General features: G+C 39.9%; 1 protein-coding gene across 1 annotated transcript in view; it reads left to right on the top strand.

Annotated features, from left to right (window-relative positions):
* lrp1ab (low density lipoprotein receptor-related protein 1Ab) overlaps positions 1 to 9,963 on the top strand; it is a 180,346-nt gene extending 170,383 nt beyond the window's left edge. Inside the window, exons 83-89 of the mRNA XM_080764626.1 lie at positions 1,018 to 1,179; positions 2,034 to 2,202; positions 2,607 to 2,708; positions 3,553 to 3,626; positions 4,339 to 4,432; positions 6,356 to 6,500; positions 7,613 to 9,963. Coding sequence (XP_080620752.1) covers positions 1,018 to 1,179; positions 2,034 to 2,202; positions 2,607 to 2,708; positions 3,553 to 3,626; positions 4,339 to 4,432; positions 6,356 to 6,500; positions 7,613 to 7,750 — 884 coding nt within the window. The 3' untranslated portion in view covers positions 7,751 to 9,963. The remainder of the gene's footprint in view (positions 1 to 1,017; positions 1,180 to 2,033; positions 2,203 to 2,606; positions 2,709 to 3,552; positions 3,627 to 4,338; positions 4,433 to 6,355; positions 6,501 to 7,612) is intronic.
* The last annotated feature ends 5,860 nt before the right edge of the window (positions 9,964 to 15,823 follow it).

A 15,823-nucleotide genomic window follows, 5' to 3' on the forward strand; every position in this document is an offset into this window, starting at 1 on the left:
TCCATCCATCAACTGTTTAAAAACTCTGAAGAGACGCCAGGCGTTTCTTGTGGCTTAAGTGTGCTTACACACAGTGCAGCAGTTCATCTAACTACTTGATCTAGTCCACTAGTTCCCAAACAGTGGCTCAGGGACCCAAGGTTGGGCCACGGAACAATATTGCTATGGGTCCCTTTATTTCTTTTGTTTTAAATTATCAAAATATATAAACAAAAACATTCCCAAATAAAGCTAAAAATGTCATGAATTAAAAACAAATTTCAATGATTTGTTTCAGTAATTTCATGAAGAAATCAACGAAAGATCTAAGAAATTGCATAAATTAGGAAACAAATGTGTAAAAAGTAGTGAAAATAGCTTTGTAGATCTGCTATTTTCAGTAGTTTGGGTCCCGGGGAGACGGCAAACTACAAGGTCATTGTAGGTCTATTTTAACTATTATTGACTTATTATTAGATTATTCGATTAATCGAAAAAGTAATCAATGCTAAGGAAATAATCTATGGCTGCCTGCAGTGCCTACAGTATCGGGCAGCACTTGAGTACTGGATGTGAGCTGCCGCAAACCTCAATTATTTAATATCATTCTGATTGTACATACTGTACAAGTTGATCACTGCGCTTAATGCGACTCCACAGCTACGATTGCTCACAGCAGGGCAGCCTGCGTGGATTTGTCTATACGTTTTAATCACGTTCATTATTAGCTGACATTATCCATGAAATTGCTTCTTAACCCATTCTGACCGGGCACCCATTTTGGTGTTGGTATCATGTCGTGCTTTAGCTATTGAAAAATAGCAGATCTACAAGCTCATAGCGCGCCACCGAGTGGCGCGCTACGAGCTTGTAGGTCTGCTATTTTTGAAAAATCGAAGAACGACTTTTAGAATCTGATCTCAGGTCAGAATGGGTTATAATCAGACCAGTGTGTGTCCATAGTGGAAACCTCGTATGAATCTGATCTCAGGTCAGAATGGGTTAAATCCAAGACGTTCCATCTGTCTTCTCTTCTAGGCAATCCAACCTGCCGTTGCCTGCAGGGCTTCACGGGACCCAACTGTAACCTCCAGACCTGCCAGGACTACTGCACCAACGGAGGGAACTGCTCGGTCAACGTGGGCAACCAGCCCACATGCAGCTGCCCGTCAGAGTACCAGGGAGACCAGTGCCAGTATAGTAAGTGCTTCCCAGACTCACTTTTTTTTTTTTTAACTTACATTTTTATTGTTTTACAAGACAAGACAGAAAAAACAAACTTACAATACATATTACATCACAGACGTACAAAAAATTAAAAACAGAAAAATAAAAAAATACAACAGGCATCGACATTGCGTTTTAAAAAGTTACATACATCTTTCTAGGCATCCACAGTTGTCTCTCATTCCCCTATACCCTTAAATATTGTCCATTTATACCATTTGTCCTCCATTTTTTCTTCTTGTAGCCTCAGACTGTGTGTTAGTTTCTCCATAAAATGAATCTCCTGAATCAAGTCCTCCCATTGTCCCTGTGTTGGAGGTTCCATCTGTCCCCATTTTCTTGTGATAGCTTTCTTTGCTGCCGCCAATAAAATGTTTATCAAATATCTATCCTCTCCAGACTCACTTTTGGTCATTCGTTTGCATGTTTTTGTTACCTTTTTTTTGTTGACCACGATGTTAAAAATGTAATTTAGATGGCATGTTATTTAGACAGATGACTGGTTCATTGTTTTTACCTAGTATCCTAATGGTATCAATGTAGAATGTTTTTTTAATATTATATAGTTTTTAGACTGAGACTCGGTTCTTGGTTTAACTGGGATCCTAGTTGACTGAGGCACTACACTGTCTCTCTGCATTTGATGCATTTGTTTATCTTGCTTATTGTAAAGTCGCTCTGGATCTGCTAAATGTCTAACCAACTGTTCTACAAGTGTCAGGTGTCGCAAAGATACAGCCTCTAGTTGGCCACTTGTTTTGAATTTAATTTCAGTGCTGCTAACAATCAACAACCTACAGGACTAATATCTCTCTAAATCTCCCCAGGTAAATGTGAAGGGTTCTGTCTGAACGGCGGGGCCTGCCTACAGACCTCCAACGGTACCAAACTGTGTCAGTGTCCAAATCAGTACCACGGCCTGCAGTGTGAGCTGGACAAATGTCAGTACTGTGGAAGCGGCAAGTGTTTGACCTCACCCCTGAAGGTCTCATGCAGGTAAAAAGAAAACCCCATGGTCAATATTGGACCTTCGGAGCACCAATATCATCTTTTACATTATCCAGAATTTAGGAAGTGTCAGGTTATGTCATCAACTGTCAGGTGGAAACCTCATATTTCCAAAACTGTTACTTTTCAGGTTTCAATTGTAAAGATACTTTTGTGTAGATAGGGAAAGAACGCACAAAAAGTTACAAATGTTATTGAAATTAGAGGTTTATGTCCGACAGCAACTAAATAGATTTTAAACACAAATAAGGCATTTTCTAAACATTCTCCAGTTCGTATGATAACTGTGTGTGTGTGTGTGTGTGTGTGTGTGTGTGTGTGTGTGTGTGTGTGTGTGTGTGTGTGTGTGTGTGTGTGTGTGTGTGTGTGTGCGTGCGTGCGTGCGTCTATAGCTGTCCCAATGGTCAGACCCAGCCCAGCTGCTTCACCTGTTTGGACTTCTGCACCAATGGACAGTGTTCTGTTGACACCCGAACACTGCTGCCTCAGTGCAAGTAAGATCCTATTCACTGTACTTGTGTAAGGAAATGTAAACATTTTAGAACTGCATTGAAATTGTCCTGGAAAGCAGAGGAATCTGCCACAGGTTAGACATCGTGTAGCACCTGGACGGATTGGTCTGGCGCTCTTTGGTTTTGAATTACATTTCTCTCACCCCAGAGTTGTGGGTGACTAATCGGAGACCACCATTCAAAGTAGGGGCGGCGGTGGCTCAGGGGTAGAGTGCCTGGATGGGAACCGCAAGGTTGCCAGTTTGAACCCGGGCTCCCCCAGAGTTACTGTCGAAGTGTCCTTGAGCAAGACACTGAACCCCTAATTGCTCCCGATGTGCTAGTTGGTGCCTTGCATGGATTCCGCTGCCATCGGTGTGTGAATGGGTGAATGTAATGCACAATCTATGTAAAGCGCCTTGGATAAAGGCGCTATATAAATGCACCATTTACCAAAGTGGGACATGTTTTGCTGTGACTTGGGAAATGATATTAGCCCTTGGGAAATGATATTAGCCCTTGGGAAATGATATCAGCCTGGCCATAATGGCCCATAAACAGCCGATCTACAAGCTTTATACCCCGTGTTTAACCAACCGTTTAAAACAACCGCCCATGTCTCACATTCTACCATTCTTGTGGTGGACATTTTCTCACAAGTACTGTATACAAGCACACACATTTGACTTGTGTTTGTGTCTTGCTTCCACTCTCAGAATTATTATTATTTATATATCACTACCCTTGCTGTATCTTACTCGTACCTGTACCTGTATCTGTACTGCTGTGCTTCCTCTTGCAGATATTAGGGTTTTATTTCTTGTATAAAACGTGTGTTTGCCCTCAGGTGTCCTGTGGGGTGGACGGGGTATCGATGTGCCGTCACCGCGGCGGCCGGTGTCTCTCCTGACCAGGCGGGAAGTGAGTGACCCTGAAACACTGCTCTCCACTGTGGTGGACACGTACTCACAATGTTTACTGAAGTACAAGTATCAATAACCCATCGTTTTTTTCATTTTTTCATTTTTTTCAAATCCTCAAAAATGATGAAAAACGGCGTGCTATAGTATTCCGTACGATATGGGCTATAGCCCACGGTCCAAAATGATGATAAACGAGGCTAACTTTTTTTTTCAAAATTTCAAAAAACATGGGCTATAACCCATCGTTTTTTTAATTTTTTAATTTTTTTCAAATCCTCAAAAATGATGAAAAACGGCGCGCTATAGTATGCCGTACGATATGGGCTATAGCCCACGGTCCAAAATGATGAGAAACGAGGCTAACTTTTTTTTTCAAAATTTCAAAAAACATGGGCTATAACCCATCGTTTTTGTCATTTTTTCATTTTTTTCATATCCTCAAAAATGATGAAAAACGGCGTGCCATAGTATGCCGTACGATATGGGCTAAGTAAAGTAACTGAAGTGGTTAATGTGCAATAACAGTCCAGTTTTCAAATAGTTGTAGTGGAGTAACTTTTGCCTCTAATGTAGTAGAAGTAAAAGCATTGACATTTTGAAATACTCAACAAGTAAAGTACAAATACCTCAAAATGTCACTTAAGTACATGTACAGTACTTGGTTGCTTTGTGTACACTGGACTTTAATGGTTGATGTGTTCCCCTCTCAGGCAGCGCCAATGTAGTCATCCCCGTGCTCTTGCTGCTGCTACTGGCACTGCTGGTGGTGGGCGCCATCTTGTGGTACAAGAGGAGAATGCGCGGGTAAGTCTCCAAGCTGGCCCTTCAAGCTCTTCTCTTTAATTCATCTGTTCTTCCCACCTAACTAACTAATCTAGACACCTAAACTAACTAACTATCTAAACACCTAACTAACTATCTAGCGTCTCTCTTTTTGTTCCCTCTTCTCTTTCATCTCCTGCGGATAACCGTCTCTCTCCCGTCTCCCAGGTCTTTAAGGTCGGGAAAGTCTCGTTCTCAACACACGCGGTAACTTCACAGGGTTACATAATTCACCCGTTTCCCCCTATTACCCCCCCCCCCTCCTCCTCTCCCGCCCCCTCAATGTCCAATTAGATTGGCCATAATGCTGCCAGTGCCTGCCAGTCCAGCTCTCCATTCTGTTGGTTCAGTGTAGAATCTGTCTTTGTCCTTGCCTGCCATCTCCTGTTTGTCCCCCTCCACCCGAAGATGCAGGGATCTATTGAACTGAAATAGATTTGCTGGCGATGCGAGATCTAATCCTCTCCATACCAGTCCCCCTGTGTGTATTTATGAATTCTAGATCTACACTGTTAAAACCCTCAGTGTTCATTAATAGGCCTGTCACAATTATTACATACTTTTCTTCTTTTTTTTTTTTGCATAATCGTCAATCGTTTCCATGTTGAAATAATGTCCATACATGTTTCAATAATAGCCGAACTAGCAGATCAACTATTTTACTTGTATGTTTAACCCATTCTGAACGGGAACCCATATTGGTGTTAGCATCATGTTATGCTTTATCTATTGAAAAATAGCAGATCTACAAGCTCATAGCGCGCCACCGAGTGGCGCGCTACGAGCTTGTAGGTCTGCTATTTTTGAAAAATCGAAGAACGACTGACATTTTTAGAATCTGATCTCAGGTCAGAATGGGTTAATCAGACCAGTGTGTGTCCAGTGGAAACCTCGTATGAATCTGATCTCAGGTCAGAATGGGTTAAGTTATTTGCCATATCTGCCCTGCCCGATGAAGGTCTGACCGACCCAAACGATGCTACTTAACAGTTTAGATGCTGTGCCCGAGATAACGAGATTAACTTACCACTGTCCAGGACGCCATGCCCGAGATACCGATATTTGATTTATTGTGGTTAATCTAGGAAAATAAATTATATAATTAGCATGTTTTATCATTTGTAGCTAACGACCGCTCGCGTCCATGTAGAAACGACCGTTTCGGACGCGGGGCGGCTCAACGGATCCGGCCCCGTCTCAATGGGCGCGTTCCTTGGGTGTCTCGATTTTCCTACTTTTCCAGTTCAACTGTCCCTCGTAGGTGTGCAATAAGGACATTTTCCTTCATATCTGCCCTGTGCAATTTGTGATTAGGAAGCAAAAAACCCCCACAAAAAACACACAATTAAATCGTTAATCACAATTATTTTGATTAAATTTGTAATCGTGACAGCCCTATTCATTAACATTTACGAATGCACAAAATGAACAGTGAGGAGTCCACTGTGTACCCGATGCTTACTGTACATCATGTGCTTGCATAGAAGGAGAGAAGAATATAACTGTGTATATCTGTGAGTATTACTGTTTAAATGTGCTTGCAAAACAGTGAAACAATCCAGCATTCTCCCAGTAGACATGCTGCCGTATTCTTGCTGGGAGTGATCAAATGGCCTTTTAGTGGAAAGCTCATTTGACTACCTTGATATATTTCGTGTTGTGTACTGTATGTATGCTGTACGTATTGTTGGTTGAAGTTGTGGGTTTGTATCGGATTTGGGTCCCCTGCACATCGCTTCATCCTAGGTTTCTCTCTCGGCAAGCAGTTTGTGCTCTTGTATTGTGCGCGTGTGTCCTCTTAAACAGCAGTGAGCCGTTCTGAAAGCTCTAACCCAGTAAATGTGTGTCCTCATTAAACAACAATGAGCCTTTCTGAAAGCTCTAACGCAGTAGACGTGTCCACAGTGCCAAGGGCTTCCAGCACCACCGGATGACCAACGGAGCCATGAACGTGGAGATCGGGAACCCGGCGTATAAGATCTATGAAGGCGAGCCAGACGATGACGCCGGAGAGCTCCTGGACTCGGACTTTGCATTGGACCCAGACAAGGTCAGTGGGGGAAGAACACATACTCAAATGTTTTACTGAAGTAAAAGTATCAATACTGCAATATAGAAATACTCTATTCCGAAGAGTGGGGGAGGGTAAAAAAAATGTAAAGAGAAAAGTACGGTATGTGATTTTTCCAAACCTGAATATTTCAACGCTTGATTTAAGCACTTTCTAAAATAGATAGTCGAGACCCACACCATTCGATTCGGCGTGCTCTGAATAGTGTGGGGGTAATATTTAGCCTGACACTCAGCCTGAATTTTCATTTCGTTTCACTCCATTATTCAGTCTGAACGCCCTCCCTACTACAACCGTTTCTGGGATGGGCTTTGCCAAAGAGGCAGTCTTCGGTGATTGGTTCATACCAACCAATCAAAATAGTAGGAAAGCAGATGGCATTGTGTCAATCATGTGGCTATGGCTAACCTGTTTGCTAACCAAACAAACACAGCCAACGAGCGCTACTAGTATGTAAGCAAAAGCGGTAAAATATGTCGGATGATGATGTTTATAAAATCGCTCGTGTCTGTAAAGAAATTATTTATCATACGTCGATTTAATAGCCAGATTGATACGGCCGTGAGTTACCGCAGTGGGGGCAGCCATGTTTGTTTGTGTCTGGACGGCACTGTTGTTTGACGTCATCGAGTTGAAACGACGCTGATTCGTCGGTTGGATTTCCAACCGAGTCTGAGACCTCCTTCGGGAGCGTCACCAGACCCTAAATCGCCATGTGGCTAGCGATGCAGGGGCTGGAGCCAGGCTAGGTAATATTTGTTTTTGATGAAAATCATGCTTTTTGATGAAATACTATAGTATGCTGTTTTTCATGATTTTCCAAAACGGAATATTTAAACGCATGGTTTAACCACATTCTAAAGGTCGGAAATAATCAAGACCTACACCATTCGATTTGGCGTGCTCATGTGTGTATGTGTGTGTGTGGGGGGAGAATGAAATAAAAAGATAAAAACCATGAAAAACTACATAATATAGTATGTCGTTGAAAAGCATGATTTTCGTCATTATTATATATTTTTTTCCTACCCCTATTTTCCGACTGTTCCGTCCTTGGCCCTTTTGACTCAGCGTATAATTTTCCGTTGCAGCCCACCAACTTCACCAACCCTGTGTATGCCACACTATACATGGGCGCCCACAACAGCCGCAATTCCCTGGCCAGCACGGATGAAAAGAAGGAACTGCTCTCCCAGGGAGACGAGGACATGAGTGACCCGCTGGCATAGAGCCCGGCATGGACTGAACTCTGCCAACCCTGCCCTGCCCAGCCCAGCCCCGCCGCGCTGGACCAACAAACTCATCTTATGCCTTTTACCAATCGAAAAGAAAAAGCAACAAAACGAGAAAAAAAGCAAGAACACTGTATAAAATGTAAAAAATGAAGGACTACTTTTTTATGTGATTGCAGTATTATATTTTGTTCTTTGAGAAAAAACGAAAACAAATCCTCTGGCAAGAAAAAGGAACCATTTTATAGACATTTATTCAGTTCTTTCATTTTTAATTTCTGTTCACCTCCTCCTCACGACCTTCCCCTCCCCCCTCTCACCCATATAGCCACTACCTCTTTAAGTTAGAGAGATTCAAGACGGCAGTGGAACAATTTTAATTTTTTATTTTTGTATGAATACGGGGGTGGGGAGAGTTAAAAAAAAAAAAAAAAAAAAAAAAAAAAAAGAACATTGTTCCATACCAGAAAACATTTCCAAGTTTTTGTTTGTTTGTTTGAAAGATGTTTGGAGCAGAAAGAGGAAGGCAGCGAGAGGGGAGTGGGTGCTTCCTAGATGCTGTGTGTGTATGTGCGTGCTTGCTGCTGGGGGGTCTTCTCCGGGAGGACCAAGGCTGGGAGGCCTGTGAGGAGAACTTTGTTAAACTGCACACGTGCACACGAGGGAACTCCATCAGCATTGCAGATAATGTCCTTCCTGTCGTCTCAAAAGAACTACGTTAAAAGTGATTGTCTTTTTTTTTTTCTCCTCCTTGCACAGACTAAAGTTATATATATATATTTGCATATATATAAACCTATTAACAAAGTGTCTTGAAAATATACCCAGGAAAAAACACACATCAGTAACAAATAGCAGTCTGTAGTAGTTCTTTTTTTTGTGTTTGTTTTTGTCGGTGTAAATTTGACATGTTTTTGTGTCAACAACGAATGAGTCGATGGCAGTATGCGTGTGTGTGTGTCGGACGGACGAGGAGGATGATTGTAAAATAAATGAAATAAAAGCCCACATTCCAGGATGAAGAGACTGGGATGGAAATCCGTGGCCTTTGGTTTGCTGCAGGACACTCTGGATGGAGCAGAACTTTCGAGAAAACGACACAACCTCTCTGTGAATTTCCTGGTCGTCACTGAAACCATCTACTTACTAAAGGTGGTTCTCAAACTTATTTTTTTCAAGGACACCCGTAATAACTTGAGATGGAAATGGAACCAAAATGGACCTGTAAGGGTCTTTCTGGTTCCCATTTGTACATTCTCAGAGTTACAGAACCCGGCCATTTGGAACCCCCTCAAGGTACCCTGAGAGGGGGTCCCTGGACCCCCAACTTTGAGAACCACTGACTTACTACTACAAACGATTAGCTGAGAACGATCCCATCTAGCTTTTTGTCTCATCTTTTGATTGTAAATGTATTTTCAGGAAAAGAAAAAAAATAAGGCAAGGGAACCCATTCCATGGTACGTATTAATGTGGGGGGGGGGGGGGGGGGGGGTTAACTTTTTGTTTTATTGGATGTAACTTCATGCTCATGTGGGTTGATGCTCATTTTTAAGTGCATTCCTAGGAGGCGGGGACTGACTGACTGATTGGCCTCCTGATAAAAAGCATTCCTTTGTTCATTCCTTTGCCTTGCTGCTGCTAACGCTAGCCGTCATGTCTATCTGTCCAGCCTGGTCCAGTTTGCAAAGTGTTAAATCTCGGTCTTAAAAGCACTGCTCGCCATGCTGCATTTTTTTTTTACACTGCGATATCAGCCATATTGTTTGTCATATCAAACTGCATGTGACTCCCACCCTAGGACAACAGCCTGCTGTCACCCCTCACTTCTCAACAACAGTATTCTTCATGTTCTTATTTTAATTGTTTGTTTGTTTTTAATTCCTGCTCTGTTGCATTTTCCAGTTGTTCCATTTTAACATTTAGAACAATCTTTTTTTTTTTTTTTCATTTGGAGAGATTCCCTGGCAGTCAAAAACAAAACAGGAAAAACCCCACATTAATTATTGTGGATTGGTTTGTTTTGTTCTGATTTTATTTCTTTTTGATATAAGAAAAATTAAATTGATTTTTATAGTAGAAATGCATGGTGGCTCTGACCTTCATTTGGAGAGAAAGATGAGTGACAGAATGACGCATAGTTCTTGATGGAGTATGTTAGTAACAAGTATCGCATAATTCAGAAATAAAACCTGAACATGTAGAAATCGTTTGAATGTCCTACCTTTTGCTTTACCAACAATCTATGCCCGGTAACTGCTTTCATTCATTCATTCCATTCACTGTGCTCAAATGACAGGCTTTGGTCTTTTTTTCAATCACATTTTTTTTTATTTATTATTAAATGGGGAATGTCATCTTTCAGATAAACAATATAATGGGTCAACTTTTTTTTTTGTTTTTACACAAAAAAGGGACTTTTCTTCAATCCATTGATTCATGAGAAATGTCCACTTTAAGAGTAGTGTGTCATACGACTAGGAAGGCAAATTAAGTAGTGTCATTGTGGTCGGTCCCTTTACTGGAAATGGCATGTTGTAACACACCAACTACCTGTATATGTAAGTCTCACCTCTGATGTAAGGGCCATCTGCACAAGGCACTAACTATACAGTAACTATATCGTTTCACCTCTGTCGTCTAGTGGTGAGGATTCTCCCGTCCCCTTGAGTTTAGTTGATTTTTAAAACGACATCTTTATAGTTTTAGTGCCTGGTGTGTAGCCTACACTTGGTTGCACAGTGCACACCATGTTGTTGGCCGAAAATGGCCAATCTACAAGCTTGCGACGCGTGACATTGTGTTGCGAGCTTGTAGATCTGCCAACCAAGTCTAAATCGGGCATCAGGGTGAACAAACATTGTGCTCACTGCTCACTCAATGGCTATTATGATGGAATGAATCGTCTTGATATGCAAAAAAGCAAAGAAAGCTTAAAACATGATTAGAACTCAACAACACAATGAAAAAATCTCCTTCATCCACCACCAACACAAACAAAAACATTTAAACTTCCTCTGACCCCTGAAACGGCAGTCTGTACGAGATCATCTTCATATCATTTGTCACTTCTCACTTCCTAAGTGTCACCACGATGCCTTGTTTATACTGTGTGGTGCGGTCGTGCCGTGTCGCCAAAAGTATTTCATTTTGAACGTATTTTTAGCCAATTGTTGTGTTGTTAAGCCAATTCCAGAAATTCCCACATAGTTGCCTAACCTAGTAATTCATGGAAAGCAACAACTGGATTTTTTTTTTCAAAATTTCAAAAAACATGGGCTATAACCCATCGTTTTTGTCATTTCGTCATTTTTGTCAAATCATCAAAAATGATGAAAAACGGCGCGCTATAGTATGCCGTACGATATGGGCTATAGCCCATGGTCCAAAATGATGAGAAACGAGGCTAACTTTTTTTTTCAAAATTTCAAAAAACATGGGCTATAACCCATCGTTTTTGTCATTTCGTCATTTTTGTCAAATCATCAAAAATGATGAAAAACGGCGCGCTATAGTATGCCGTACGATATGGGCTATAGCCCATGGTCCAAAATGATGAGAAACGAGGCTAACTTTTTTTTTCAAAATTTCAAAAAACATGGGCTATAACCCATCGTTTTTGTCATTTCGTCATTTTTGTCAAATCATCAAAAATGATGAAAAACGGCGCGCTATAGTATGCCGTACGATATGGGCTATAGCCCATGGTCCAAAATGATGAGAAACGAGGCTAACTTTTTTTTTCAAAATTTCAAAAAACATGGGCTATAACCCATCGTTTTTGTCATTTCGTCATTTTTTTAAAATCTTCAAAAATGATGAAAAACGGCGCGCTATAGTATGCCGTACGATATGGGCTATAGCCCATGGTCCAAAATGATGAGAAACGAGGCTAACCTTTTTTTTCAAAATTTCAAAAAACATGGGCTATAACCCATCGTTTTTGTCATTTCGTCATTTTTTTCAAATCTTCAAAAATGATGAAAAACGGCGCGCTATAGTATGCCGTACGATATGGGCTATAGCCCATGGTCCAAAATGATGAGAAACGAGGCTAACTTTTTTTTTCAAAATTTAAAAAAACATGGGCTATAACCCATCGTTTTTGTCATTTCGTCATTTTTGTAAAATCATCAAAAATGATGAAAAACGGCGCGCTATAGTATGCCGTACGATATGGGCTATAGCCCATGGTCCAAAATGATGAGAAACGAGGCTAACTTTTTTTTTCAAAATTTCAAAAAACATGGGCTATAACCCATCGTTTTTGTCATTTCGTCATTTTTTTTCAAATCTTCAAAAATGATGAAAAACGGCGCGCTATAGTATGCCGTACGATATGGGCTATAGCCCATGGTCCAAAATGATGAGAAACGAGGCTAACTTTTTTTTCCAAAATTTCAAAAAACATGGGCTATAACCCATTGTTTTTGTCATTTCGTCATTTTTTTCAAATCCTCAAAAATGATGAAAAACGGCGCGCTATAGTATGCCATACGATATGGGCTATAGCCCATGGTCCAAAATGATGAGAAACGAGGCTAACTTTTTTTTTCAAAATTTCAAAAAACATGGGCTATAACCCATCGTTTTTGTCATTTCGTCATTTTTTTCAAATCTTCAAAAATGATGAAAAACGGCGCGCTATAGTATGCCGTACGATATGGGCTATAGCCCATGGTCCAAAATGATGAGAAACGAGGCTAACTTTTTTTTTCAAAATTTCAAAAAACATGGGCTATAACCCATCGTTTTTGTCATTTCGTCATTTTTTTTCAAATCTTCAAAAATGATGAAAAACGGCGCGCTATAGTATGCCGTACGATATGGGCTATAGCCCATGGTCCAAAATGATGAGAAACGAGGCTAACTTTTTTTTTCAAAATTTCAAAAAACATGGGCTATAACCCATCGTTTTTGTCATTTCGTCATTTTTTTCAAATCTTCAAAAATGATGAAAAACGGCGCGCTATAGTATGCCGTACGATATGGGCTATAGCCCATGGTCCAAAATGATGAGAAACGAGGCTAACTTTTTTTTTCAAAATTTCAAAAAACATGGGCTATAACCCATCGTTTTTGTCATTTCGTCATTTTTGTCAAATCATCAAAAATGATGAAAAACTGCGCGCTTTAGTATGCCGTACGATATGGGCTATAGCCCATGGTCCAAAATGATGAGAAACGAGGCTAACTTTTTTTTTCAAAATTTCAAAAAACATGGGCTATAACCCATCGTTTTTGTCATTTCGTCATTTTTTTCAAATCTTCAAAAATGATGAAAAACGGCGCGCTATAGTATGCCGTACGATATGGGCTATAGCCCATGGTCCAAAATGATGAGAAACGAGGCTAACTTTTTTTTTCAAAATTTCAAAAAACATGGGCTATAACCCATCGTTTTTGTCATTTCGTCATTTTTGTCAAATCATCAAAAATGATGAAAAACGGCGCGCTATAGTATGCCGTACGATATGGGCTATAGCCCATGGTCCAAAATGATGAGAAACGAGGCTAACTTTTTTTTTCAAAATTTCAAAAAACATGGGCTATAACCCATCGTTTTTGTCATTTCGTCATTTTTTTTCAAATCTTCAAAAATGATGAAAAACGGCGCGCTATAGTATGCCGTACGATATGGGCTATAGCCCATGGTCCAAAATGATGAGAAACGAGGCTAACTTTTTTTTCCAAAATTTCAAAAAACATGGGCTATAACCCATTGTTTTTGTCATTTCGTCATTTTTTTCAAATCCTCAAAAATGATGAAAAACGGCGCGCTATAGTATGCCATACGATATGGGCTATAGCCCATGGTCCAAAATGATGAGAAACGAGGCTAACTTTTTTTTTCAAAATTTCAAAAAACATGGGCTATAACCCATCGTTTTTGTCATTTCGTCATTTTTTTCAAATCTTCAAAAATGATGAAAAACGGCGCGCTATAGTATGCCGTACGATATGGGCTATAGCCCATGGTCCAAAATGATGAGAAACGAGGCTAACTTTTTTTTTCAAAATTTCAAAAAACATGGGCTATAACCCATCGTTTTTGTCATTTCGTCATTTTTGTCAAATCATCAAAAATGATGAAAAACTGCGCGCTTTAGTATGCCGTACGATATGGGCTATAGCCCATGGTCCAAAATGATGAGAAACGAGGCTAACTTTTTTTTTCAAAATTTCAAAAAACATGGGCTATAACCCATCGTTTTTGTCATTTCGTCATTTTTGTCAAATCATCAAAAATGATGAAAAACGGCGCGCTATAGTATGCCGTACGATATGGGCTATAGCCCATGGTCCAAAATGATGAGAAACGAGGCTAACTTTTTTTTTCAAAATTTCAAAAAACATGGGCTATAACCCATCGTTTTTGTCATTTCGTCATTTTTTTTCAAATCTTCAAAAATGATGAAAAACGGCGCGCTATAGTATGCCGTACGATATGGGCTATAGCCCATGGTCCAAAATGATGAGAAACGAGGCTAACTTTTTTTTTCAAAATTTCAAAAAACATGGGCTATAACCCATCGTTTTTGTCATTTCGTCATTTTTTTCAAATCTTCAAAAATGATGAAAAACGGCGCGCTATAGTATGCCGTACGATATGGGCTATAGCCCATGGTCCAAAATGATGAGAAACGAGGCTAACTTTTTTTTTCAAAATTTCAAAAAACATGGGCTATAACCCATCGTTTTTGTCATTTCGTCATTTTTGTCAAATCATCAAAAATGATGAAAAACTGCGCGCTTTAGTATGCCGTACGATATGGGCTATAGCCCATGGTCCAAAATGATGAGAAACGAGGCTAACTTTTTTTTTCAAAATTTAAAAAAACATGGGCTATAACCCATCGTTTTTGTCATTTCGTCATTTTTTTCAAATCTTCAAAAATGATGAAAAACGGCGCGCTATAGTATGCCGTACGATATGGGCTATAGCCCATGGTCCAAAATGATGAGAAACGAGGCTAACTTTTTTTTTCAAAATTTCAAAAAACATGGGCTATAACCCATCGTTTTTGTCATTTCGTCATTTTTGTCAAATCATCAAAAATGATGAAAAACTGCGCGCTTTAGTATGCCGTACGATATGGGCTATAGCCCATGGTCCAAAATGATGAGAAACGAGGCTAACTTTTTTTTTCAAAATTTCAAAAAACATGGGCTATAACCCATCGTTTTTGTCATTTCGTCATTTTTTTCAAATCTTCAAAAATGATGAAAAACGGCGCGCTATAGTATGCCGTACGATATGGGCTATAGCCCATGGTCCAAAATGATGAGAAACGAGGCTAACTTTTTTTTTCAAAATTTCAAAAAACATGGGCTATAACCCATCGTTTTTGTCATTTCGTCATTTTTGTCAAATCATCAAAAATGATGAAAAACTGCGCGCTTTAGTATGCCGTACGATATGGGCTATAGCCCATGGTCCAAAATGATGAGAAACGAGGCTAACCTTTTTTTTCAAAATTTCAAAAAACATGGGCTATAACCCATCGTTTTTGTCATTTCGTCATTTTTTTCAAATCTTCAAAAATGATGAAAAACGGCGCGCTATAGTATGCCGTACGATATGGGCTATAGCCCATGGTCCAAAATGATGAGAAACGAGGCTAACTTTTTTTTTCAAAATTTCAAAAAACATGGGCTATAACCCATCGTTTTTGTCATTTCGTCATTTTTGTCAAATCATCAAAAATGATGAAAAACGGCGCGCTATAGTATGCCGTACGATATGGGCTATAGCCCATGGTCCAAAATGATGAGAAACGAGGCTAACTTTTTTTTTCAAAATTTCAAAAAACATGGGCTATAACCCATCGTTTTTGTCATTTCGTCATTTTTTTCAAATCTTCAAAAATGATGAAAAACGGCGCGCTATAGTATGCCGTACGATATGGGCTATAGCCCATGGTCCAAAATGATGAGAAACGAGGCAAACTTTTTTTTCCAAAATTTCAAAAAACATGGGCTATAACCCATTGTTTTTGTCATTTCGTCATTTTTTTCAAATCCTCAAAAATGATGAAAAACGGCGCGCTATAGTATGCCGTACGATAT

The sequence above is a fragment of the Protomyctophum bolini genome, assembly GCF_963924005.1.
Source record: "Protomyctophum bolini genome assembly, chromosome: 5".
NCBI classification, from domain to species: domain Eukaryota; kingdom Metazoa; phylum Chordata; class Actinopteri; order Myctophiformes; family Myctophidae; genus Protomyctophum; species Protomyctophum bolini.